At 45.4% G+C, this 25,791-nt stretch overlaps 2 protein-coding genes across 4 annotated transcripts in view; one reads left to right on the forward strand and one right to left on the reverse strand.

Moving 5' to 3' along the window:
* The first annotated feature begins 925 nt into the window (after nucleotides 1-925).
* GTPBP2 (GTP binding protein 2) lies at nucleotides 926-14,211 on the forward strand. 2 transcript variants are annotated; one of them, XM_036123984.2, is made up of 12 exons: nucleotides 926-1,126; nucleotides 2,888-2,914; nucleotides 3,201-3,385; nucleotides 3,737-3,845; nucleotides 4,026-4,223; nucleotides 4,523-4,697; nucleotides 4,856-5,075; nucleotides 5,491-5,626; nucleotides 5,764-5,822; nucleotides 6,369-6,540; nucleotides 6,944-7,108; nucleotides 7,344-14,211. In XM_036123984.2, the coding sequence occupies exons 1-12, from the start codon at nucleotides 941-943 to the stop codon at nucleotides 7,518-7,520; spliced, it is 1,809 nt and encodes a 602-aa protein (XP_035979877.1). In that variant the 5' UTR covers nucleotides 926-940; the 3' UTR covers nucleotides 7,521-14,211. The 2 variants fall into 2 exon arrangements, with proteins under 2 accessions (XP_035979877.1, XP_035979879.1); XM_036123986.2 differs by lacking the exon at nucleotides 4,026-4,223.
* Nucleotides 10,029-25,791, reverse strand: part of POLH (DNA polymerase eta) — a 36,040-nt gene continuing 20,277 nt past the window's right edge. Inside the window, exons 5-11 of one of the 2 annotated variants that reach the window (XM_036123979.2) lie at nucleotides 21,648-21,817; nucleotides 20,273-20,376; nucleotides 18,382-18,501; nucleotides 17,692-17,815; nucleotides 17,109-17,174; nucleotides 14,721-14,890; nucleotides 10,029-12,962 (exon numbers count right to left, since the gene is read on the reverse strand). In XM_036123979.2, the coding sequence (XP_035979872.1) occupies nucleotides 12,068-12,962; nucleotides 14,721-14,890; nucleotides 17,109-17,174; nucleotides 17,692-17,815; nucleotides 18,382-18,501; nucleotides 20,273-20,376; nucleotides 21,648-21,817 (1,649 nt within the window). In that variant the 3' untranslated portion in view covers nucleotides 10,029-12,067. The remainder of the gene's footprint in view (nucleotides 12,963-14,720; nucleotides 14,891-17,108; nucleotides 17,175-17,691; nucleotides 17,816-18,381; nucleotides 18,502-20,272; nucleotides 20,377-21,647; nucleotides 21,818-25,791) is intronic. The other variant, XM_036123980.2, reaches the window with a different exon arrangement.

Below are 25,791 nucleotides of genomic sequence, written 5' to 3' on the forward strand. Positions count from 1 at the left end.
GGGCCAGGCGCCTCCTACGGGCCTGGCTATTTTAAAACTAAACTCGCTGTGCCGGGATTGGTTCGGCTTCAAAACAAAGGGGAGGGGTAATACTCGCTAAGGGCATCCTTGTAGCCCTCGGGCTGCAAGGCTGGTTTATAGGTTCGGGCCTCGTGTCGGTGGCACCGCGGTGTCTCGGGTTGCTAAAACCAGCCCCCGGAGGGTACCAGCCTGGTAATAAAGTAGTGACTACTGGGTAAAGGTGGCATAATCATCGCAACAATAACAGCCGTAATTAGGCTAACCACCATCTGCCTCCGCCCTGGCATTCGCCCTGACTCACCCCGACGGCACGCCAGCTGTCGGGGAAGAAACTGAGGCAGGGGCGGAGCCAGCCGGCTGGAGGGACCAGTCGCCCTGAATTTTGCAGCTCTCCAGGTCCAAAACCTGTTGTCTGGGATCTCGCTAAGGGGCCAAACCAAGGAGCGCCCACAAAGGTTGATTCTGATGTAAGCTCTCCGCCTCGGGTGACTGCCCCACCCCCAGGCCGCGGGTCCCTAAACTTCTCCCCCAAGGAGGCCCTAGGAAAAGACCCGCTCAGAGCAAGGAGATTGGGAATCAGACTACAGCTCCCCTAGGCCTTTGCGCGCAAAGGCGCACTCCTTGCCTACGCCCCGAAGCCACGCTGCGGCCCCTTGAGCTGCAATGCCTCCTGGGAATTGTAGGGCATCGGCAGCTCATTTAGGGGAGGTCCCAGGCTTGAGGACTCTATCTCCCGTGGTGCCCCGCGGCTGTTTCTGACGCGACCCCGGGCCAGAGAAGGGCGGGGGCGTGGCCTGCGGAGGGCCCCACCCCGCTCTCCTCTGGCTGGCCCGACGCGGCGGTGGCAGTAGGGGCGGCGGCGGCGGCGGCGGTGGCGGTGGGGGGGAGGGGCCGGGCGGGGGGCTGGTGGCAGCGGCGGATGGACTCGCGGGTATCGGAGCTGTTCGGCGGCTGCTGCCGGCCCGGAGGGGGCCCGGCCGTGGGCGGAACCCTTAAGGCTAGGGGGGCCGGCGGCAGCAGCGGCTGCGGGGGCCCAAAGGGGAAAAAGAAGAACGGAAGGAACAGAGGGGGCAAAGCCAACAACCCTCCGTACTTGCCCCCCGAGGTGAGCCCCATGAGAAGTGGCGGGTGAGGAGAGGAAACCGGGACTCTTTCCGGTCCCGGGACTCCAGGGAGGCGGAGCAGAGGGAATTGATACCCCCTTCCGGTGTCAGAACACTGTGGGGAGAGGAGAACCCTTCCTTCCGGTCCCAGGACCCCTGGGAGGACTTTCCTTCTGGTGTCAGGACCCCAGGGAGGAAGATTGGGGAGGGAGGATTTCTGAAGGAGGATTCTGATCCAGTAACCTCAGGAGGAGGAGTGGCGAAAGGGTATCCCACTTTCATCCCCTTGGAGAAAGCAAAGTAGAATGCCCTGGCTTCATCCTTCTCCTGCAACAGAAGGGAGACTGCATCCTGGGATGAGAAGGCAGCAGAGTTTTCTAAACTTGTTCCACAGGGGAGGAGGGGAGTACTGGGGAAAAGAGCAATATGTTCCGCCTCTGTCCCTGAGTACACATATACACACACATAAAAACAGACAACAGTCAGGCTTAAGTCCTCTTGCCCTTTGTCCTATGAGGAAGTGGGGATGGCTTCCTGCCCCATCTATCCCTAAGGCAGAGAATAACTGCTGTTTTGTCCCTCTTAGGAAAGGAGGACCGAGGGGGAAGAGCCTAAGCCAGTGGTTATCAAACTTTAGCATGTATCAGAATCACCCGGATTGCTGCCTCACCCCTGGAGTTTCTGATTCAGTAGGTCAGAGGTGGGCCTGATACTCCGCATTTCTTACAAGTTCCCAGGCAGTGCTAATGCTACTGGTCCTGGGATCACACTTTGAGAACCATTGGCCTAGACCGTCATCCTTGTACCACTTTTCTGAAGCCACCCATCCTAATTCTTCACCTTTAGCAAAATGATAAAAAGGAAGGTCTTTGTTAATGGGAAAAGATCTCCTTTTACTCCATGAGGTAGAGATTGTGGGTGAAGACCTGTTAGAGCCTGGAAGTCAGAGGGCCTTGAAGAGATGGAATGATGACAGGAAGGAAAAAAGAAAAATGGCCAGGGAGGAGGAGTGCCAAAATGCAGGACAGGCACAAGAAGCAAATCTCTTATCCTGTTGCACCCTAGAGGGGAAGGCTCAGGCAACAGGTTGCTTCTGTGGTGGGTCACCTGATAGAGGGAAGATGTAGAGGAGGTTGTGTGGGTGGATTCAGGATTTCATCTCATCTGAGGCATGTGAATCTGGTTGGTGGAGTCTGTCCCCTTTATTGCATTTCCCGAGTTTCTTCTCTTCATCTCAGCCCCAACTTTGGAGCCCTGCCCCTCATTTTACCTGGGCTAGTCTCTCATCAGGCTTATAGTGACCAGCGCTGAGCTCACCCTTTGGCCCTGGTCCAGAACCTCTTGCAGCCTCTTAGGCTTGGTGACATCAGCTGAGAGGGGTGGGCTGGAAGGAAATGGTGTCTCCCAGACCAGTGGCAGAGAATGACCTCAGCAACCTGAACACAGGAAATCTGGACTTCTGGGAACAACAGTTTGAGGCCCCAGGGAGAAGGAAGGGGTGATCTTGCATCTAGGAAGAGTATACCACCAGTAATCAAAGAAAGGAGGGACTAGGTTTTTGTTTCTGGCTCACGTGGGTGACTCACTGTATTCTTAGAGGCCTTCAGAGAGGTCCATTGGGAGTGAGTAGAGGGTTTGTGTCTAAGCAGGTGCCACTGAGGTTCCTGCTCTCTCAAGTTAGCTGCCTGGGCCCCAGCAGGAATCAGAGGGAAGTAGAAGTTGGTCAGGACCGTGTGTCAAAACTGCTTTCTGTTTCTTTTCAGGCTGAAGATGGAAACATCGAATATAAAGTGAGTCTTAGGCTGGGGAGGGGCAGGTTGTCCTTGCTGGTATGGGGTGATTTTTTCTGAGATCCTTCCAACCCCATGATGTATAGCAATTTAGGGATATGATTCAGGGTAAAGGCTCTATACCTCATTCTGTTGGAGGGGGACTCACTGTTTGAGGAGACCAGGGATGAGGGGCTTTAAGTGGGAAGGAAAGGTCCTAGTCCTTACAGCAGGACAGGTGGGAGCATGTGGGTTTAGGAGGAGCATCTCTGACTTGATTTTCTTATGACACCTCACCTGTCCTAAGCTGAAGCTGGTGAATCCATCCCAGTACCGCTTTGAGCACCTGGTGACACAGATGAAGTGGCGGCTCCAGGAGGGCCGCGGTGAGGCTGTCTACCAGATTGGGGTAGAGGACAATGGGCTGCTGGTGGGGCTGGCTGAGGAGGAGATGCGGGCATCCCTCAAGACCCTGCACCGGATGGCAGAGAAGTATGCTTCCCAATCCCTATTCTCTTTACCTAACTGGAGCAGACCTGTGAATACCCAGTCACCTTGGGCCTGAGGGGCCAACGCGGGACTTTCCTTCTGCTACCTGCTCTTGACAAAGGGCTGAAGTGGGGAGGGCTAGTGTTCTGGGTTCCTCCATATTGGACCGAGGCTTTTTTGCTCCTTGATTTAAGATTTGTTTGTTTAAAAGGATGTGGGATAGGCTGGAGGGTGGTAGGAAGCGAAGTCGCGTGTTGGGAGGTGTTGAAAGGCCATTTGGTCCAGAGCCAGGTTGGAAGGTGGGGGACAGGAGAGTACAGGTGAGATGTGGCAGCCGTGGCCTTGCTCTGACAGGGTCGGGGCAGATATCACTGTTCTCCGGGAGCGGGAAGTGGATTATGACAGCGACATGCCCCGGAAGATTACCGAAGTGCTGGTACGAAAGGTCCCTGACAACCAACAGGTGAGCATACACCCTTCCCTTACCTCTCACACCCTTGCTCCCCAGGAGGGTCACTGGCCTGGGAACCTGGGGGCGTCCAGGTCATTATTTGGTCCCCAGGGAGTGTCACTGCCCTTAACTCACCCATCCGTGGAGAGACGTAAGGGATTGGAGCCCTTACCTCTCGCAATTCATCCACAGTTCCTAGACCTCCGTGTGGCCGTCCTGGGCAATGTGGACTCAGGGAAGTCGACTCTGCTTGGAGTCCTGACCCAGGGAGAGCTGGACAATGGGCGGGGCCGGGCTCGGCTCAACCTTTTCCGCCACCTGCATGAGATTCAGTCTGGCCGAACCTCCAGCATCAGCTTCGAGATCCTGGGCTTTAACAGCAAGGGAGAGGTGCATGCAATCAGCGGGACCCAGTGGGGCCAGACTCTGAGGATGGGATGGTAGTGGTGAAGGACGGAGCCCGAGGACAGAGCCCAAGGGCAGACTTTTTGGAGTAGTGTAGAAGACCCTGAGGGCAGGGAACAAGCTCTGTCTCCTTAGAAAACAAATGGGGAATCAGCTGAGTTAAATCAGATATGGGGCTCAGGGGTAGGAGGCAGGGTCACCCAGTGACTGGTTTAGGTCCTGGCGACTCTTAAAGGGTTGGGGAGGCTGACAGGGGGCACTGAGAGCCCTGGGCTCTGGGCCAGGTGGTGAATTACAGTGACTCACGGACGGCAGAAGAGATCTGTGAAAGCAGCTCCAAGATGATCACGTTCATCGACCTGGCAGGCCACCACAAGTACCTGCACACTACCATCTTCGGCCTCACCTCCTACTGCCCCGACTGCGCCCTGCTGCTCGTCAGTGCTAACACTGGGATTGGTACGGGGCAGGGGGGCAGGGACGGGGCTGGTGGGGGGTGCTGACCCTCCTACCCTGAATCTCCTCGAATCCGGGAGTCAGACGAACTCTCCTGTCCCCCCTGCGCCCTCCCACATTCTCACCCCTCTCCTGCTGCCCGCCTTCCTTCTCTGAGGCAGCTGGCACCACAAGGGAGCATCTGGGGCTGGCCTTGGCCCTGAAAGTGCCCTTCTTCATCGTGGTCAGCAAGGTGGACCTGTGTGCCAAGACCACAGTGGAGAGGACAGTACGCCAACTAGAGCGGGTCCTCAAGCAGCCTGGCTGCCACAAAGTCCCCATGCTGGTCACCTCTGAGGATGACGCTGTCACTGCGGCTCAGCAGTTCGCCCAGTCACCCAAGTAAGCCTTCCTCACTCCAGAGCCCTGATCACGGGGGAGGCTGCCGCGTGGCGTCCCACCCCAGGACAAGACCAGTTCTGGCTCAGTTCTGTGTTTTTTCCGGTTGGGATTGTGGGAGGGAGTCTGCTAGCCAGCCTGGAGGCTTGCTGGTGCCTGGGACGCAGGAGACAAAGTGCTATGCCAGGCATTCGCTGTCTCCCTTGGGCTCCGGGATGAGCCTTGTGAGCCACATTCCTTGGCTGGCTCACAGAGAAAGGACTCAGAGCTCCTGACAAGGTCAGCAGATAGGAGAGAGGTGCCCCTGCCCACCCCCCCCACCCCCGCCCTAGAAGCTCCCCATTGCATGCAGGGAGCTCTAGCCTCTGCTTCCTATTAGAAGCTTCCTCATCTGTCCATTCCATGCCTCCCTCTACAGCGTCACTCCTATCTTCACGCTGTCCAGCGTGTCTGGAGAGAGTCTGGACCTGCTTAAAGTCTTTCTGAATATCTTGCCACCACTCACCAACAGCAAAGAGCAGGAGGAACTCATGCAGCAGCTGACGGAATTCCAGGTAATTTGCCACCTGAACGGGCAGTGAGTTGGAGAACTGGGAGGGACTAATTCTGACCGAGCCCTGAGCCTGTTTCGAGATTTTGGACTTGCCAGCCCTACTTGGCTGGCTGTTGATAGCGTTTCCTTTGGCCTCAGGTGGACGAAATCTACACAGTACCGGAGGTGGGGACAGTTGTTGGAGGGACACTTTCCAGGTGAGTTGCTTTGCTTGCTCCCCACCCCCTTCAGCCCTCACATACCCATACACTCCATCATGGCCTTAAGGAGACCTTGGAGTTGTACAGACCCATCTAAGCGACGTGCTTGTTTCCGGATTGGGCTTTCACCATGAGAAGAGCTGGAGAAGGCTAGTCTGTTGACTCAGGAGGGAAGAAATAGTATTGCCGCTAACTAGAAATCTCCAGGCTCCTGAGGGAGAAGTGTGGGTCTTGAGCCCCAGTTGTATTCACCTGACATCATTTCCACGTAGGGAAATGAGAGATCCCTTAAGACTTTTTTCAAAGCAGAGGGTGTGTTTAGTGTCAAAGCTGCAGGTACCTCTCACCGTCACTACTGGCCTTTCTAGGTATTAGCCGTTAGAGTCTGAAGCTTGAACTGGGGCCTCCTCCCCTGCCCCCCCCCCCCAACCGAGGGAGTCAGCTTAGAAGGGAAAGAACATTCTGGGTGACCCTCGCAGAGAAGCAGGTTGTAGGGGAGGGGGTGCTAAACTGACACCGTGCCACCTGCCCTCTGGGCCGCAGTGGGATTTGCCGTGAGGGGGACCAGCTGGTGGTGGGCCCCACGGACGATGGCTGCTTCCTGGAGCTGAGAGTGTGCAGCATCCAGCGCAACCGCTCTGCCTGTCGTGTGCTGCGAGCTGGTCAGGCTGCTACGTTGGCCCTCGGGGACTTTGACCGTGCACTTCTTCGCAAGGTAAGGTGGGAGGATGGGTTGGAGAGGGAACCCAAAGAGAAGTGCCTGGGAGACTGACTGCTTGAATGAGAAGCTCCTAAGATGCTTCAGAGGAACTCAAAGGAAATAGTCTCTAACCCAAGAAGGTGGTTACATAGACTGAAAAAGGCTTGGAATACTGAGAATACTTAAATATGGATCATTGTCGTCCAGGAGCCTAGAAATACTAAGCATTAGAAGGATTAGAGGACATGGCAGGGATGAGGAAGAGTTCTAAGTGGAGAGTTTGAATACTGTCTTCTGAGGTCTTTGTGTTCGAAGTCCTAGAGGAAGAGGTTCGGGAGCTGGAGGGGGTGTGACGGTGGTGGGGGAGGGAGAGACTAATGCAAGGTCTGCCCTGGGTCTGGGGGCTGTGCCTCCGCAGGGCATGGTGATGGTGAGCCCCGAGATGAATCCCACCATCTGCTCAGTGTTCGAGGCAGAGATAGTCCTACTGTTCCATGCCACCACGTTCCGGCGAGGCTTCCAGGTGACCGTACACGTGGGCAACGTACGTCAGACAGCAGTGGTGGAAAAGATCCATGCCAAGGTGAGAGGGACCCAGCCATGCCGTTTTTCCAGGGAAAAGTTAGAATTCTTCTGCCTCCAGAAAGGAAGGAGGCCTGGCCCCAGACTCACAGAGAACTCCCTGATCCCACAAAGGGGACAGAGCCCCACTCTGGGTGGGTAGAAGCCTGATAGGCCCCTGAGGGTGGAGAGCCACGGCTGGTAGAGAATGGGCCGGGAGGCACTGTCCAGGACGAGTGACGGCGTATCTGCTGCAGGACAAGCTGCGGACAGGGGAGAAGGCGGTGGTACGTTTCCGCTTCCTGAAACACCCAGAGTACCTGAAGGTGGGCGCCAAGCTGCTGTTCCGGGAGGGTGTCACCAAGGGCATCGGCCATGTCACCGATGTACAAGCCATTGCAGCAGGAGAGGCCCAGGCCAACATGGGCTTCTGAACTCCTCCAGGCAGGCACAGCTCCATTGCTGTCCCTACAATACATGAGGTGACTTCTGGCCATGCTGCCCACTGTTGGCGGCTCTGTGTGTTAATAGGCAAGGGAGAGACCGGTGCTCTCTGCCCCATGCTCCCTGCCACCTTTCTGGAGAGGTGCCAAGCTCGGTGTGGCCAGGGAGGGGCGGTCCTGAGGGAGAAGACAGGAGAATTCAGGGCAGTGCTCAGCAGCTGTGTGCCCACCTGGTTGGCTCATCAGCCCTGGCAACCCCATGGCCTGTCTGCTGGAGGGAGCTGACCACCGCCACCCTGGCCCCACTGTCGAGACTGGGCATGATTCGCCGGTGTGGTCCCTGCACTTCAGGAATTGTCACAACAACTGGGGGTGGTCCTCGAAAGCACTCCTTTTTCTATACCTCTTCTCAAGGCCATGTAAGTTGCCCATCTCTACTTGACTGTGGACAAAAGACATTTGCTCCTGGCCATCTGGTGGCCCAGGATCTGAAGAAATGGCACAGGGACAGAGCTCCCACCTTGTGCTGAGACATGAGGTCTGTTCCTCAGCTTTGTCTCCTTTCCCCTCTTCACTCAAGGGCCATTTCCCATTTCTCTGCTCATAGGCCCCACAGGTGCTATTTGTCGTGCTGGCCCAGGCGTGGGGCTGCCAAGCTCAGGTTTGGCATACCGAAGGTCAGCTGCATGTCAGTCAGTCTTGTCCCCTCCTCTGCAGTGATTTGTTGGTTTTAATGCTGGATCAAACAGTGTTTTACTTTCCCAGACAAGTGACTGGGGACCTGACCCACAGCTCCTCATCCTGCCACCCTTTCCCCCCCCTTCCTGCTCCCATGTAAGTCCTCCCTCTGTTGCAGGGAACCTGGAGGAAAGGGAAAGATGTTGCCATATTTCCTACTCTTTTAGGGCATGGACTCCCTCCTTTCCCTTTGTTAATGTCCTGGGTTCCCCGGACTCAGGGATTTGTTGGTTCAGGTTTCTCTGCATATATGTGTGTGTGTGTGTGTATATATATATATATACACACACACACACACATATATACACACACACACACATATATATACATATATATATATTTAAATACACACATATATATTGTACAGAATAAAAAATGTTTTATTGAATACACTGTGCTTATGCTTAAGATATGGGCTCAGCTTCCAGAGCTAGATTCCTCTTCAGGATCAGACAAGTGAAACCCTAACACTGCTGAGCCCTGAATGGGGAAGGAACCCATCTGGTGTCTCATTCACCATTCTTCCTTTCCTCTCCCTCCCATGCGATCAGTGTTCTGGTATTGTGACCTGGCTATTCTGGCCTATTTGCATAGTTCTCAAGTGAGTAGAATAGAAAGTGAAACTGCCGCCTTTTCAGCTGAGATAGGTAACCACGCCCCCTGCTGTGGTCACAGTGGTGAGGAGACCGCTCCTGTGCCTGTCAGAGATTTGGAGATTAGCGTGCCAGCTACTTAATGAAGAATGGATCTTAGAGTCTTGGCAATCTGGCCCTCAGACTTTCCCTAGCAATGCAAAATAGCCTGAAGTGAAGTTTATGTAGCCTAAACTGGCTTCTTGGAGCTCTGAGGGCCACCCAGCGAAACCTTAGTCCTTTCTTCCTGTTTCTGTGTTCAGAGTACCTGTCATGTTTTATGGGACTGCGTTTTGAGTACTGATCCTTACGAAAGAAATTTGATGATAAATGTGGCCCAAGGTCCCATGAGGCATTCTGTCTACAGGGTTTTTTGTTTGTTTGTTTTTAAGAGGGAGAGTGCGTGCCAGCGAGCAGCCGGGTTGGTGTTGGGTGGGGGGGTGGACAGAGAGAGAGAAAATCTCCCAAGCTGGGCCTGACACAGGGCTTGATCTCAAGACCCCAAGATCATGACGTGAGCTAAAATCAAGAGTGGGAAGCTGAACCGACTGAGCCACCCAGGCGCCCCCATCTCCAGGGTATTAAAGTAATAGCTTCCCTAACTATTCAAGCTCTGCTGTTTTTAAAAGATATCACTGGCTTAACTTGCTACCGTAAGAAGCCTGTGGTTGAAGAACTTCCTCTTCCTCCTGCGTTGGGGACTAAGAGCTATTTACTTCCTTCTGTGCAGTTGCTGATAAACAGCTCTGAGAGTAGGTTGTATTCAGCAAAAACGTACTATAGCTTTCACCCAACACTGACTTTTGCATGTCTGTCTGCTGTCCCCTCCACAGGCTAATTGTCAGTATGCTGGGGCAGGGTTGGCATTTCCAAGAAAACAGAAGGTGTGCTGCTGGTATGGTCGTGACTAGTTACCCATTCCCCCCGTCTTGGCCTCTAGAAGTCCAATGAAACCAGAGTTCCTACCACATTGCTTTTCTATATGACTCTTTCCAATCAAAGTGTTCAAAATTTGTTCCACTTAATCTGTATAGTACCCGAAGGAGAGTATTGCTTCATTTTAGGGTTTGTTTTTTTTTTTACTTTTCACTGGATTAAGAAAGGAAATTTCAGAAAATGATCTCAGTACTTACTTTTTTAAAGATTTTATTCATTTATTTGTCAGAGAGAGAGAGCACGCACACACAAGCGGGGGGGGGGGGGCAGGCAGAGGGAGAAGCAGGTGGGACTCGATCCCGGGACCGAGGGATCATGACCTGAGCCGAAGGCAGGCGCTTTTACCGACTGAGCCACCCAGGTGTCCCGTGATACCAGTATTTAGTAAGACATCTTCAGGAACCTGTGAGCTATACCTTGCTACATTAATGGAACATTTAGGAGGATAAAAAGATGTGTAAAGCAGCCCCCCCCACCACACCAGTGGCATGTACATTTTTACTCCCAGTTCCAGTAATCATCTAAAATTATTTACTACGTATGTTTCATCCAGTGAATCTCAAGCACCTATTATGTACAAGGCACTGTGAAGAATTCTTGCCCTCAAGAAACTACAAATCTATTAGGAAAGGGCCATGTACACAGTATTCAACTGCTACAAGAGGAAAATATTTTTGAAGGAAGAAGTAATTTTCTGCTATACTCAGCGTTTTTCAAATGCTGCCCCCTTCTTCAAACTAAATACAGACCCCCCCCAATTTATAAATAAGTTTGAAAAGCAGTTCGTTTGTGTATTATGTATGAGAGGAGGGATACGTACACCATTCTTCCTACTCACTTCACCCAACACCACCTAGTTCAGTTCATCTTCAGTTGGGTTCTCTGTGTAACACAAGGTTTCCCATATCAAAAAAGCTGATTTTCCACATAGAAGAATGCAGATTAAGAATACAGTACTATAAACACAGATAAGTGCAGAAAGCTACAATAAACCCTAAGGTAAATATTCAAACATCAGAAGGGAAGACAGGAACATGCCAGTGACCCTGAAAGCCAAGCCCTACCTCTTAAGTTTGTACTTTAGGGTTTAAGGAAATGTCATTGCCCTCTACAAACCTGGCTGGCCACGCCATCTTCTAGATCAGTATTTCTCAAACACCCTGGAGAATCCTGTTAATATACAGATTCTGATTCAGTAGGAATGGGGGTAAGGCTGAGACAATTTCTTTTCTTTTCTTTTTTTTTTTTAAGATTTTATTATTTGACAGAGACAGCGAGAGAGGGAACACAAGCAGGGGAGTGGGAGAGGGAGAAGCAGGCTTCCGGCTGAACAGGAGCCCAATGTGGGGCTCGCTCCCAGGACCCTGGGATCGTGACCGGAGCCGAAGGCAGACGCCTAACAACTGAGCCACCCAGGCGCCCCAAGGCTGAGACAATTTCTAACAAGTTCCCTGATGACCCTGATGCTCCTGTTCCTCAAAATCACACTCAGCCTAGGAAGATTCTAGAGATGATCTAGTTCTGAGCATGACTTACCCAATCTAAACAGAGTTCCTGAACTGGTCCATTAACAATCTCATTCTACACTAGACCAAATGCAAGAGGTAGAAGGGCCAGTGGCTAAAACTGTGGCCATAACAGGATTTACTTGTATGAAATGCAGTATTTATTGAGCAGCTTCTGTGTACAGAGCCCTACCCTAAACTAGTTATCACTTTAGGGTTTCAGGTCTTCACCTCATGTTCTCAAACCTCACATTTTGGTCAAAGCATTATCTGAACTGCCCCCGTCACAGAGCTTGGGGAAAATTTTTTAAAAAAACGTTTTTTTCTCAGTTCCTATTTTGTGCCATCTTTAAGCCACGTACTTTAAATACACTGTCCTCAATCTCCCATAATCTGTAAGGTTTATCAGTTGTACAGATAAGGAAAGTGCCTCTCCCAGGCTTCGAGGCCCACACATTTGTATTCTGACGCTGCCTCCCTAAACTCTGATAATTAAAAACTCAAAGCAGTGATATCTGCAAGATAAATTAGTTTTTACATCTCTGTCAGCAATGGAATTGGGATCCATGCATGTGAAGAGATGGGAGTTTTAACTCCGCATCTAACTGGATTATTTCTCTTACTAAAAATTTCATAAAATTACAGATTTCCTTGCGAAGTGAGCATATTTCCATCTCCTAGTTTACAGGTAAAATATTAAAACCCTGCAGCAAGCCTGAGGGCAGCACTAGTGTGTTAATGGCTTAAAAAATGATTCCAATGTCCGCATGCCCTCAGGCCTAGGGCGTTTATTACTGGAGGCTGAAGGGCTCTTGGGATTTCTTTTGCTTTGAGGAGAACCGGCAGGAACAGCCTGTGAGTTTGAGGAGTGGGGCTGCAAAAAGGATTTTTGCAACTCCAGTGCAAAATGATAGTCCATATGTTCTGGCATCTCCCAGACAGGTACCAGAGAGCCACACTTCTCACAGGGCACTTGGTCCTCAGCTGCCATAGGACTTGGGGTAGTAGTTGATTTCTGAGCCACCTCCAGAGCAGAGCTGGAAGTTAAAGAAGCAAGCCTGCTTGGGCTGTTCTGGGCCAAATCCATCTCTGTAGGAGTTGTTTTAGAGGATCCTGGCTTCAACGCTGCTTGACAGACAGGGGTGCAGTCTGGATACTCTGCTGGAAGACAGTTTGTTAACTCTTTACGGCTGGACTGTGGATTTTGTGGAGTGAAGAAAACTGAAGGATTATTAAGCTGTTTCTGTTTTAGAAGTAGATTCTTCAGCTTAAAGAAGGGCTCAGTTCCCATAGTACGACTGGTTTGGAAAGGTAAGGAGGGCTTGGATGGTGAATTGCTCATGGGGGCCTGGGTAGTGGCAGTAAGAGATGACAGTGAAGCTTCTTTGACTTTCTGCTTTTCTGCAGCTTTTTGGAAGAATGATTCCAGAGAAGTGGTTGCTCTCTTAGTGGCTGTCACTGCTGGGCCACATCCCTGGGTCTTAGCTTCTGGACTGGTAACTGGCACCTTTGGCAGAGAACTTGGGTCATTGCTCAAGAAGGTGGTGATGTCTGTGCAAGATGAAGGGGCAGGGGCGGAGAATTTGGTAGCACAGAGGAAGAGCATTTTGAGGGGAGGGGACCTATATAGAAAGTAAAGGAACAAGATTAGCACTAGGTCACATACGCAGTTTGTAAATGACTGGAATTATGATTCTGCCACAAGAGGAAACTATTACTGCAGTGTTCTTAAATATTAGGGCATCAGATTAGTACAGATTCAGTAGACCTGGAATACGCAGAGAATATGCCTTCCTAACAAGTTCCTAGGTGATGCTGATATTGCTGGCTTAGGACCACATCTTGAGAACTGCTGACTTGGTGAACACCTAACCACGTCAGACATATACAAAATGGATCCCCTGACAGCTAGGTATCATAAGGTATATCAGAAGATACATAAGAGCAGTTATAATTTAGGATTGAGGCAAGAAATTTTAGTCAGGGCAACAAAAAAGCTTTAGAATATTTAGATTGGGAATTCTCTTGAAAAAATCCTGTTACCCATTCTGTTTTTAAAGAGGGCACCACCATTATAACCCTCATTCTGACAGACTTGCAACTCGAATTTCTAGAGAATGAAATCGCACAACTGGAATTACCTAACCTAGTCTCAGAAACATTTCAAGAAATTCCTGCCATGTCTAATTACTCAAATAATTTTCACATGAGTTGAATTTCAGACGATAAAACATGCTTTTATATACAGATTAGTCTCTCGATAAGGTAAAGAGTAAATGCCGTTTTAAAACTGTTATGACAGTATCTCACTATCCCCTGGTTTCATGCTTTTGGACACTCTTATAATCAGATCATTTTGATGCTTCCCTGTCAACAGATTTCACATTCCCGATAAATTATTAGAGTCTGTCAATTTATAAGGTTTCATATGAACACAGTATCATATTTATCTTTTAGTTCAATGAAACTGTTCAATATTTGAAAATAAACACATATACCAGGAAGTAAAAGTTAAATAAACTATTCCACACAAAGAACAAAGATTCCAGCTTTAGAGACCCCATCATATTGTAGGTCTGCACATACAGTAGTACCCACAGAGTTAGATAAGCAATAACTTAGGTGTTCAATGAATATTTATTTATTTATTTGTAGTTGACACAATGTCACATTAGTTTCAGGTTAAATTTTATTTTTTATAATCTTCAGTATAGATCTATAAGTAAACAACCAATTTATGTTTCTCACATAATTATATTTCCATTGTGAATTAGGAATACTTTTTTCAATGTAACAGGCTATGTTAAATAAAGGATTCCAATACTGAAAATCATTAATATCTGAGCAATAAATAAACACATTCCAATGATATATTTGGTTATTTTTCATTACCAAATGAAGTGAAATTTAATATGACATTCGGTATTATGCCAGTGGAGCTTGTAATTGAGTTGGGATGTTAGATTGAGATTATCAATAAATACAGGTCGCTTTCATTATCAAGGAAGATAGTTTTAAGATAGAACAATCAAGTGTTGAGAGAGAAGTTCCCAAGTGTATCCTTGAAACTTGAGTTCCATACTCACACATGCAATTGGTTGTTCCCTCTGATTGCAGCAAAGGTAGGGATAATATTGGTTTACTTTGCGTCTGAAACCCACCCCTCAGAACTGGAATGCACCAAATGTCGGCACAGAAGCTGTAGTTGAGCTGCCTTATTTCTGGTGTTTCTGTTGTGTTCTGCCATTCCTCTCTGGGATAGGTCCTACTAGCAAGAGTCACCAGGAACCTACCCCAGCTGGAAAGCTATATACCCACGAATTTTAGACCAAGTCAGGGTACAAGTGTCTTCTAAGAAGACAAGCTAGAATTCAACTCACCAGTCAGTTTTGATTCCTGAGGTGTTACAGTTCCTGATGACCGCAAACGCGTCATGGCTCATCTTGTGAGCATCATAGCGGGTAAGGGCACAGCAGCGGCGCACGCTGCTGAGACGTTTGTCTCCTTGTATATGAATGCTCACAGCCAACTGGGTGGCCACCCTGTCATTCTGTGGGTATAAAAGGATTGAGACCAGAACTAAAGTTCTTGTGAGCATCTGGATTTTATATACTGAACTCGTGTGAGAGGAAATTAAGAACCAGGGTGACAGAATGGTTTGGAAATAATCACTCTTAATTAATACTTTAAACAGTGATATGACAAGGATCTTATACGTCCAGAATTACTTTTGGCATAAAGTCCTTTTAAGCTTAAAGATAGATAAATTTCCAGGGATCCCTACTGTGTTGCATTAGATACAAAGTGGGAGGAAAAGCCCCACTTTAAGGCTTTTAAAGCCTTATGAAGCCTTATAAAGATAAATGAGAACAGAGCGACACCTAGTGAGCAAAGGCAAGTAGGCCCATAACAACTGGGATCCTCTCCCTCTTTATGTGGCCCACCAAAGAACAAACATTCACCACCACCAATTCAGCTAACAAGGGGCAAACAGGTAGTTGTGGATGATTTCTGACAGTGTACAGTTGACTTGTAGGACTCCTAGATGAGGAAACACAAGAGAACATACCAAACAATACCATCAGGAAAGTGAAAAAACCCTCAGAATGGGAGAAAATATTTGCAAATGATTTGTCTGACAAGGGACTTACACCCAGAATATAAAGAGAACTCTAAAAACTCAATGATGAAGACACAAATAAACCACTTTAAAAATGGGCAAAGGATCTTGACAAATTTCTTCAAAGAAGATAAGAAAATGGCCAATAAGCACCTGAAAACCATATCCACTAGTATGCTAAAATAAGAAAAAGGCAGTAACAAGGATATAGTGAAATTAAACCCTTTTTACATTGCTGGGAATGTAACATAGTACAGCAACAGTCTGGTAGTTCTTCAAAATGCTAAATATAGTTACCATGTGAACCAGCAATTCTAATCCTAGGCACATACCCAAGAGAAAGGAAACATGTCTACACAAATATCTGTACATGGATGTTCATAGCAACACTGTTCATAATAGCCAAAAAGTGGAAACAACTCAAATATCCATTCACTGATGAATGGATAAACAAACTATGGCATATCCATACAAGAGAATATTATTCATTCATAAAAGGAAAAAAGATACTGATACATGTTACAATATGAGTGAGTCTTGAAACTATTACGTTAACCAAAAGATCTGAAGCCAGCCAAAAGGCCACATATTGCCTTAGTCCACTTACACGGAATGTCCAGAATAGTAAGTCTATGAAGACAAAGCACACTAGTGGTTGCCTAGAACGGGGTAACTGCTAATGGGTATAGGATTTCTTTTCTGGGTGATGAAAATGTTCTTGATTGTGGAATGGTTGAAACAATTCTGGAATATACTAAGTTCAAACTACTAGCTGTATACTGTAAATGGGTGAATTTTATGGTATGTAAAATATATACCAATAAAGCTATTTTTAAAGATTTTTTTAAAAATTTACTTATTTGAGAGAGAGAACGAGAGAGATGGAGAGGGAGAAGGGGCTCGATCCCAGGACCCCAGGATCATGACCTGAGCCGAACGCAGATGCTTAACTGAATGAGCCACCCAGGCACCCCAATAAAGCTATTTTTTTTTCTTAAGGAAAGGATAAACTAATCATCAGATGTCAAATCTTTGACTTTATACTCTCTCTCTAAAACTGCCAGTAATTTTCTGTCACTTGGACTATATTTAAGTTGCAATAATTTACAGTCTAATCCCTGAATGCCCTTTTTAATGGCTCTGTATTCTGATGAAGATCCACTGGATCTTCATCAGATTGCAGGGGGGGTTAGATAAGAAATATACAAAAGAGTAGAGGCAAATAGTAATGAGGGGGATGAGGTAGTCATATGTTCACAGTTCTAGGCTTTCAAAGATCATGTTGAGTTTTATGGGAGTTCTATGGAAGAAGATAAAAGATTTCTTAAAATTTCCTACTCTAGGGGCGCCTGGGTGGCTCAGTCATTACGCATCTGCCTTCAGCTCAGGTCATGATCCCAGTGTCCTGGGATCGAGCCCCACATCGGGCTCCCTGCTCCGCGGGAAGCCTGCTTCTTCCTCTCCCACTCCCCTTGCTTGTGTTCCCTCTCTCGCTGTGTCTCTGTCAAATTAAAAAATATATATATTAAAAAAAAATTTCCTAATCTGGTATCTTTTTGTATCTTTGTCTCTACTCCTCTTTCAGGTAATTAACAACTGGTAATTAAATCCCAAAGCTCACCCCAAGAATAAAGAAAGAAAATCTTACATCATTTCGGTCCTTGGTTAGTCTCTCCTCTAGTTCATGGGCTAATTGCAAAAGCCACCATTGGACCTAAAAAAGTGTTGAGACTTTAATCTTTCATTTAAAAATTCTAGGTTTGTTATAGTACTAGATGGAGGATTTGTTCAGTTCTCCCACAAATATAAGTGTACAATAAAATCTCCCCCATAACTAAGGGATCACCAGATTATAGAAATTTTCTGACCTGCCCTAGCTCAAGATTTTCATTTTCTTTTCTGGCTGGCATGCCATCAGGTGAACTTCAGGCATGTTTCAGCTCTGAGAAAAAAGAACACACACAAACTTGGGGCATAATATCCCAGGCCTTCCAAGTTACCACCTACTCAAAAACTGAGTAATTCCATTTCGAACTTCAGTTAGTTCCATTTTATTTCTTTTTGGGTGGAAAAAATAATAAATCAAGCTCCATTTTCAACACACACAAAAAAAGACCTTCATACTTTACAACCGAAAGGTCCCATCTAACTTATTAAACTTTCTGCAGTTATCAAAACCTACCCACTAACCCCTGTAAGAAACAATGTTCTCGTCAAGAATGCCTGCCTACCTGTTCGCGAGTAGCCAGGGCCGTCATTCCTGGGAAGTTCTTGCCACAGCCAATGGATTTAGGTAGTTTCCTGGGTTTAACTGGATCATGTTCAATCCCACGGCACATGGCATATAGCCAAGATCTAATAAAAGCAGCAAAAAAACTTTAAGGTGAAAGTAAACGCTTATTTTTGTTAAAATAAAATACCTACATTGCGCTACCCTTTTATCTCCTTCATGGAAAAGGAAAAATATGTCCAAAATTAAGTATACTTCACCTCTGACAGAATCCCTGCCCTTCCCAAAGAATTCTAGTGCAATATATTGCCAAGGAGAGGAACACTTGGTTATGCTTTTTAAAGTCAAGTCATCATTTGTATTTTTGGAAAAGTGTCAAGCAAACCACTGATTCATATCCCCAAGTTTTTTGGTACTTACTTACAAAGATTTTAAGGGAATTATCAGCATTTTAGCACACAAAAATGATGTATATACCCAAGCCTATCAACCTATTTAGGTAAATGAAAAACTACTCTAGACTGACAGGCCACAGTGATTTAATATTTTAAAGCAAAAGGACCAATGATATTACCTCGAGGAACAAATGTTAACTTAAAGATAGGTCTAAATTTTACTGGATGCTTTTGTCCATATTTGAATTTAGCATCTCCATAAAGGTTATGATTGAAAAGTATTAGGAATCACTTACCCATTCTTCTCCCCAAAATGACTCTGAAGCTGGGATTCAGTGAACTGAGTCAGTTCACCCATGTATTCCACCCCCAGGATTTCAATGACAGAGGCACCTAGCTTTCCTCCAAGATTACGGCTAACAAAAGAGATAAAGAATTTATAGGTCACATCATAAATATCTGGTTAGCAGCAGACATAAGAAATTTTGCTTGTGTAAATAGCTCTCCAGAGGATTCAGGGAAAATGAGAGCATATATTGGTCAGTCCTGTAAACTATTAATTTTCTAGTATAAGACTGAATGATTCTGGAAATTCAAATACTCTGGGAGTTAGGACCTGGGAAGATTAACAATAGCATAAACAAAAGGTTAAAGTCATTGATTAGGGGCACCTGGGTGGCTCAGTCGTTAAGCATCTGCCTTCGGCTCACGTCATGATCCCAGGGTCCTGGGATCGAGCCCCGCATCGGGCTCCCTGCTCGACGGGAAGCCTGCTTCTCCCTCTCCCACTCCCCCTGCTTGTGTTCCCTCTCTCACTGTGTCTCTCTCTGTCAAATAAATAAATAAAAATAAATCTTAAAAAAAAAAAAATAAAGTCATTGATTAGTTTTCAAGTCAACTGTATATAAAACTTTCAATTGTACAGGATCTACTGTCCCATTGAGGGATTAAAATTCTAACCCCAGGGGCACCTGGGTGGCTCAGCCAGTTAAGCATCTGCCTTTGGCTCAGGTCCTGATCCCAGGGTCCTGGGATCAAGCCCGGAGTTGGGCTCTCTGCTCAGTGGGGAGGCCTGCTTCTCCCTCTGCCTGCCGCTCCCCCTGCTTGTGCTCTCTTTCTGTCAAATAAATAAAATCTTAAAAAAAAAAAAAAGAATATAATAATAATTCTTAAGCTTGGCCCTTGAGGCTTCCTATAATCTGTCATCAACCTACCTTTTCAGTCCTATTTCTAGCACATATCTTCTTCATTTTGGTCCAGTTAAACTAGTTTATGTCCCAGCTCACTGAAAATACCTTATACTTTCCCCCTCTTTGTGTTCAAAACATTATTGAAATCAGAATTGCTCATCAATTCTCATCTGACAAAACAAAATCTCATGTCTTTTTCATAAATCCTCAGATTTCTCTTCTATGAACTCTGATAACTACCCATACAACTCATTTAGCAACTACTCATGTACAGTCTTTTTTTTTTTTAAGATTTTATTTATTTGACAGTAATAGAGCCAGAGAGTACAAGCCGGGGGAGGGGGGACTGGCAGAGGGAGAGGGAGAAGCAGCCCCCCCACCAGCTGAGCAGGGAGCCCCATGTGGGCTAGATGTGGGGCTGGAATCATGACCTGAGCCGAAGGCAGACGCTTAACCAACTGAGCCACCCAGGTGCCTCACTCATGTACAGCCTTGATAGCACTTTCACTGTTGCTTTCAACTGTTACATCTTGTCCCTTCCACGATATTATACACCCTTGCCAAGGACCCACATTGGTATGCACAGCCTAGTTATTCATTTTATTTGGCTTTTTCTCTCATACCTAGTTTGGGAGCAGTTCAGCAGCCCTAAACACCTTGATATCATATTAGAAGAAAAATAGGAAGTAAAATCTCTATTTGTTTTGTTATTTAGTAACAGACATGAATAAAAAGGCTAGAGGGAAATTAAATATACAGCTAAAAACCAGTTCATTTTTAAAATTCAGGATTAAGTAACTTCCACAGATAATACAGAATTGAAGGTTCATTAGGAAAAAAAGTCTCTGTGTTTTTCAAAATCTCCTGTGTTATCTCCCTTCTACTTTCCTGGCTACCTACTTTTCCTGGCTCCAGTCTTTCATAAGGAACAGAAAAAACCAGAGAGTGCCCTCACAAAGTATATGAGTGAAACTGGAGGTACTCCCTGAATACTTACATTTTGTTAATAGGCATTTGGCTGAAGAGCTGTGGGACTGACCTATGTGAGACCAGGGTCTGGCGGTTGGGCTTGTTTAGTCCACAGGCCAGTTTTGCCAGGACCTGGAGTATGGAAAGCATAAAAACTTCATTACTGACAACCTCACCCCCACAGAGAGTTGGTGAATATTAACACACACAAACAAACACAGGCACAGCTTAAGGGCTGTAACTAATGGTTTCCACATTAAAACCAAAAACAAAACCAGAAACTCAAGATCTCTAAACTTTGGTATCCCACAGCATCCTCAGTGGAAACTATGACCCATTATCAGCATCCTCATTATTCTTTCCACATCTTCTATTCTCAGTTTTCCTTTAGTCATTTTTTCCATCCCCATCTATTCCTTAAGGTTCTCCCACTTCAAGAGGGTAAAAAGCCTAGAGAAGCTGCAGAAGAAACTTCTATAAGATGCATTTCTTAGCATGTCCATATAAAAATGCTGAAACCAACCTGTTTTACCCTACTCCATTTATTTATATTTCTTGATTAATGGTTAGTCCATTTTGAGTCCTGGATTTAACACAGTTTACCATAATTTAAGTTTCTGTGATACGAGATTGGACTCAAAACCATCTTCCAATAGCAAACATCTTATGCTAGGAACAAGACTTCAAAATTAAAAAACAAAAACAAAAAAACCCCTTAAATCCTTGAGAACTCTTTTGAAAGAATAAGGTGCTTCAGTGGTATCATTTCACAAATTATAATTGGTAGGAAAAGTATAAAATCATCCTTTAAATTCACTGGAGAGATTCTCTGGAACTTCTACTAGGCAATATTTAGTCTCATTTAAATTACTACAGTGGGACTTTGGTTTCCCCTCCCTTCACCCAATCAGAAAAATATTCTAAAACTCTGTGGGATAGTTTGGCAATTGGAGGAAGGGGGAAAAGGCAGTAACCAGGAATAATCAGCCACTGCCCAATTATTGAGCCTAGTCAGAAGGGGACGAAGATCCCAGACCCTCACTGTACTTTAATAAGAAAACCAGTTATTCTGCCCCTGGATTATTGACAATTGTCTGTATTCCCTAAATCAAAATAGTGGTCCAAATTAATAAAATTTTATTATTCCATCTTTCTTATTCCTCATTAGAAAGGAGGGAATAGGCAAAAGCCTAAAATACTCAGGCAATACCACAAAGGTAGTGAGATAATACTAGGATATTCCGCAAGTGAAAAGAAACAGGTTTGTATATAAAATTCAAAGATTAACATTAACCTCCTTTCCTAGATAGTTCAGTCATTAAGGAAATATTTTGGATACAACTATATAGATAAGCATTTTCTGCAGATTTTTCAGATTGCTTCTTAGGAAAGTACATGTTCACCTTATTGTGTGAAATTCCAGCTGAACACTGAAAGCCCGTCTCCTTCTCTATGGCTGCTCTCATTTCCTCTACAATCACGGCTCCAACAGTGAGCTGCAGGTCTGGAGAGGTGGTGTTATCAATCTGAAGAGACTCAAGCCATTGAAATAAGCCTTGTTTTCGCATCTCCTCTGAAAAAATTGAAAGGTTGTATTTAGACATTTTTTTAAAGTCAGGATTTTGTGTTATCTAATACAGAAATGCTTCCTTTTCACGGTACTTTAGATATGTACATTTTCTTTTTTTTTTTTAAAGATTTTATTTATTTATTTGATAGAGAGATAGAAGAGCACAAGCAGAGGGAATGGCAGAGGGAGAAGGAGAAGCAGGCTCTGCACTGAGCAGGGAGCCTGATGCGGGACTCGATCCCAGGACCCTGGGATCATGACCTGAGCCAAAGGCAGACGCTTAACCATCTGAGCCACCCAGGCGCCCCGTTTTCTTTTTTTTTTTTTCCTTTTTATTTAAGAGAGAGAGACAGAGAGAGCATGAGTGGGGAGAGGGAGACACAGAGGAAGAAGCAGTCTCCCCACTGAGCATGGAGGCAGATGTGGGGCTCAATCCCAGGACCCCAAGATCATGACCTAAGCCAAAGTCAGACACAACCAACTGAGCCATCCAGGTGCCCTGATATATACTTTTCAGACACAAAAAAAATGGCAGTTGCTTAGACTTCTAGGTACTCAGAAGAGAGATCCATTTCTCCTTCCTATCAGTTCTAGCAGCCTTAGCTTCAGCATAGGCTGAAACTTATAATATGCAACAAATATTTTATATATTGTCTTTCATGATCAATGATTTTAAAGTACATCTGTTTTCTCTCTCTGGTTCTCTGGAACTTTCTTCCTCCAACTTTCCCTTGTACTCCCCCCACCCACAAGAATTCTGTTATTCAATTAGAAAATATTCAGAATTAACTCACGCTTCAAAATAAATGTATTTATATATTTTTAGAGACTGGGTCTCCTGGTGAGTAGCTAAAATTCTGATGAGACACTAGTTTTACTCTTTTTTTTTTTTTTTAAGACTTTATTTATTTATTTGACAGAGACAGCGAGAGAGGGAACACAAGCAGGGGGAGTGGGAGAGGGAGAAGCAGGCTTCCCCCTGAGCAGGGAGCCCGATGCGGGGCTCGATCCCAGGACCCTGGGATCATGACCTGAGCCGAAGGCAGACGCTTAACGACTGAGCCACCCAGGCGCCCCTAGTTTTATTCTCCTGACAAGCTATTGAAATTAGATATAGCTTTGGACTCAGGGCCTTGAAAATATCTTACTATCCAATTTAGAACTAGTCAGTTTTGAAAAAGCCTAAAAAATGATTATAAAGCAAGGGAGGTAGGTATATAGAAAATCTAGACATGTTGGTTTAAAGAGACAGTAATGAGGTATGAACAAGGCAAGATAATACACCAAATTATTGTGGAGAGGTACAGTGAGGATTCCCATACATAGAAGAGGAAGATGACCACATAGAAGTATTTTCCAACTCTAGATGACTGCTGCTTCTCTCCTTTGCTGGCTTATCTTCTTCCTCTAACACTCTAGCAGATACTGAGCAACATTCTCTTATCTGCAGATATGCTTTTTTCTCTTGGTGAACTGGTACTGGCTTACGTTTCAGTTTGCTTATGCTGAGTACACACAAATCTTAATCTCTATTCTCAAACTCTTAAACTCTAATCCCTTATCTCTATCTACCTCCCCACAGAATACCTCTTCTTGAATTTTTCATTATAGTTTCAAACTATAGTTCACTATGCTTTCTAAACATAACGAAAATCAATCTTTATTATGTTCCTTCTCAAATATTCTCTTTCCCAAACAACTCCCTATTTCTTTTTTTTTTTTTTTTTTTAAGTAGGCTCCATGCCCAGCATGGAGCCCAACACAGGGCTTGAACTCAGAACCCTGAGATCAAGACCTGAGCTGAGATCAAGAGTTGGATGCTTAACCAACTAAGCCACCTAGGTGCCCCACAACTCCCTATTTCTAGTAAAGGTTTGAAATTCAAATAATATTGGCTTCCTTTCTCTCATTCCCATTTAGTCAACAAAACCCACTTCAAAGTATTTCATATATCCATTGCAACCCACCCTATTTTGTTCAGCTTTTCTTCATTCCTGCCCAGACCACCTTAACTCCTAAACTACCCTCTCTCTGAATGCATTTTACATAATGCCCATGAATGAAATATTCTCAAATACCAATGTCATCCATCTTATCCCCTCTTCAAAACTGATGTTAGGGCGCCTGGGTGGCTTAGTGGTTAAGTGTCTGCCTTCAGCTCAGGTCATGATCCCAGGGTCCTGGGATCGAGTCCTGCATTGGGCTCCTTGCTCAGCAGGGAGCCTGCTTCTCCCTCTCCCTCTGCCTGCCGCTCCCCGCTACTTGTGCTCTAATAAATAAAATCTTAAAAAAGTAAAACTGGTGTTAGCTCTCTCACACCTGTAGAATAAAGTACCAACTCTATAAACTGGCATTGAAGACCATCTGGCCTTTTCAATTCATGTTCCACTAATCTCAAATTTGTTATATCCTTACAATTTCCTGAACATATGATGTCTCAACTTTAAGACATCACTTATTCTATTTCCCTGCTCTTATTTAACTCTGATCTCCCCTTTGCTTAAATAAATATTATTTATACTTTAGGGCTTATTCAAGCCTCATCTATCATGTGGTCTTCTCCAACTAGTCTAGCTAACTTTGGGGCGCTCCCATTAAAGTCCTTTAGCTCTTATCTGTAACACATACAGCATAATTGTTAAAAGAATATTCTGTAGTCAGTGTTCAAATATTGACTTTACCACTATGTGACTTTGAACAAGTTCCATAATTCTCTAAGTTTCAGTTTCATGGTCTATGACATGAGCTTGAGTACTGTATCTCATACGATTATTGTGAGGAATTATATATATAATGTGTGTGTGTGTATGTGCACGTGTGTGTGTGTGTGTGTATTCTTATATAAAGCTCCTTAGCACAATGCCTTGCATATATTAACAACAGTAAATATAACACCCTTCTTTTATTTTATTTTATTTTTTAAAGATTTTATTTATTTATTTGACAGAGAGACACAGCGAGAGAGGGAACACAAGCAGGGGGAGTGGGAGAGGGAGAAGCAGGCTTCCCGCCGAGCAGGGAGCCCGATGTGGGGCTCGATCCCAGGACCCTGGGATCATGATGTGAGCCGAAGGCAGACGCTTAACGACTGAGCCACCCAGGCGCCCCAACACCCTTCTTTTAAAGCCACTTATTATTTATTAGGTTTGGGAAACAAAAAAACATGAATTTATTGAAATTGTGGGGTTTTGGGGGCATTTTTCCCAACTACTAGAGCTAAATTTTCTCTGCTTTAGATTTCTTCATTATTGCTTTCCCAGATTAAGTAATGTTACAATCCTGCTACTCTATATCCAGGTCAGTTGAACAGGTCCACAAAAGATAAGCAGCATTTCTTTGTTTCCTTCTCTACTTGATAAGAAGAATCTATACTATTTTGGTTTTTCTCTGATACACCGAAGGGGACTAGAGGGAGAAGATTCCGGCAGTTTTTGGTGTAAAATGCCCAATAGAAGTGAGAGACTTCCCTTTTCATATTGAATTATCTGAGTAGCTTTGTGGAAACCAACTGACCAAAAAATGTGGTAATCTATTTGTGTACTTTCTATTCTGTACCATCGATCTGTCTCATCTTATACCAATACTACACTGCCCTAGTTACTGTAAATTTATAGTTATATCATTTTTTTTTTTAAGTAGGCACCACACCCAGCATGGAGCCCAACATGGGGCTTGAACTCATGACCCTGAGATCAAGACCTGAGCTGAGATCAGGAGTTGGACACTTAACCGACTGAGCCACCCAGGTGCCCCATAAATTTACAATTAAATCTTAAAACCAGATAGTGTTTAAGTCTTCTAACTTAGTTCTTTTTCAAAGTTGTTTGGCTATCCCACATCTTTTGCATTTCCATACAAATTTTCAAGTCAGTTTGGCAAATTCTACAAAATCCTACTGAGTCTAGAAGGGAATGCAATGAATCTTAGGTCAATCTGGGGCAACTTGAGCTCTAATAACATTTAATCTTTTGATCCAT

The sequence above is a fragment of the Halichoerus grypus genome, chromosome 9, assembly GCF_964656455.1.
Source record: "Halichoerus grypus chromosome 9, mHalGry1.hap1.1, whole genome shotgun sequence".
Classification (NCBI taxonomy): Eukaryota; Metazoa; Chordata; class Mammalia; order Carnivora; family Phocidae; genus Halichoerus; species Halichoerus grypus.

What these genes read in the sequence shown, in the direction of transcription:
- GTPBP2 (XM_036123984.2), top strand. Translation starts at nt 941, where the DNA reads ATGGACTCGCGGGTATCGGAGCTGTTCGGCGGCTGCTGCCGGCCCGGA. An exon ending in ATGGAAACATCGAATATAAA is followed by an intron (nt 2,915 to 3,200) that starts GTGAGTCTTAGG and finishes ACCTGTCCTAAG; the next exon opens with CTGAAGCTGGTGAATCCATC. An exon ending in ACCGTGCACTTCTTCGCAAG is followed by an intron (nt 6,541 to 6,943) that starts GTAAGGTGGGAG and finishes GTGCCTCCGCAG; the next exon opens with GGCATGGTGATGGTGAGCCC.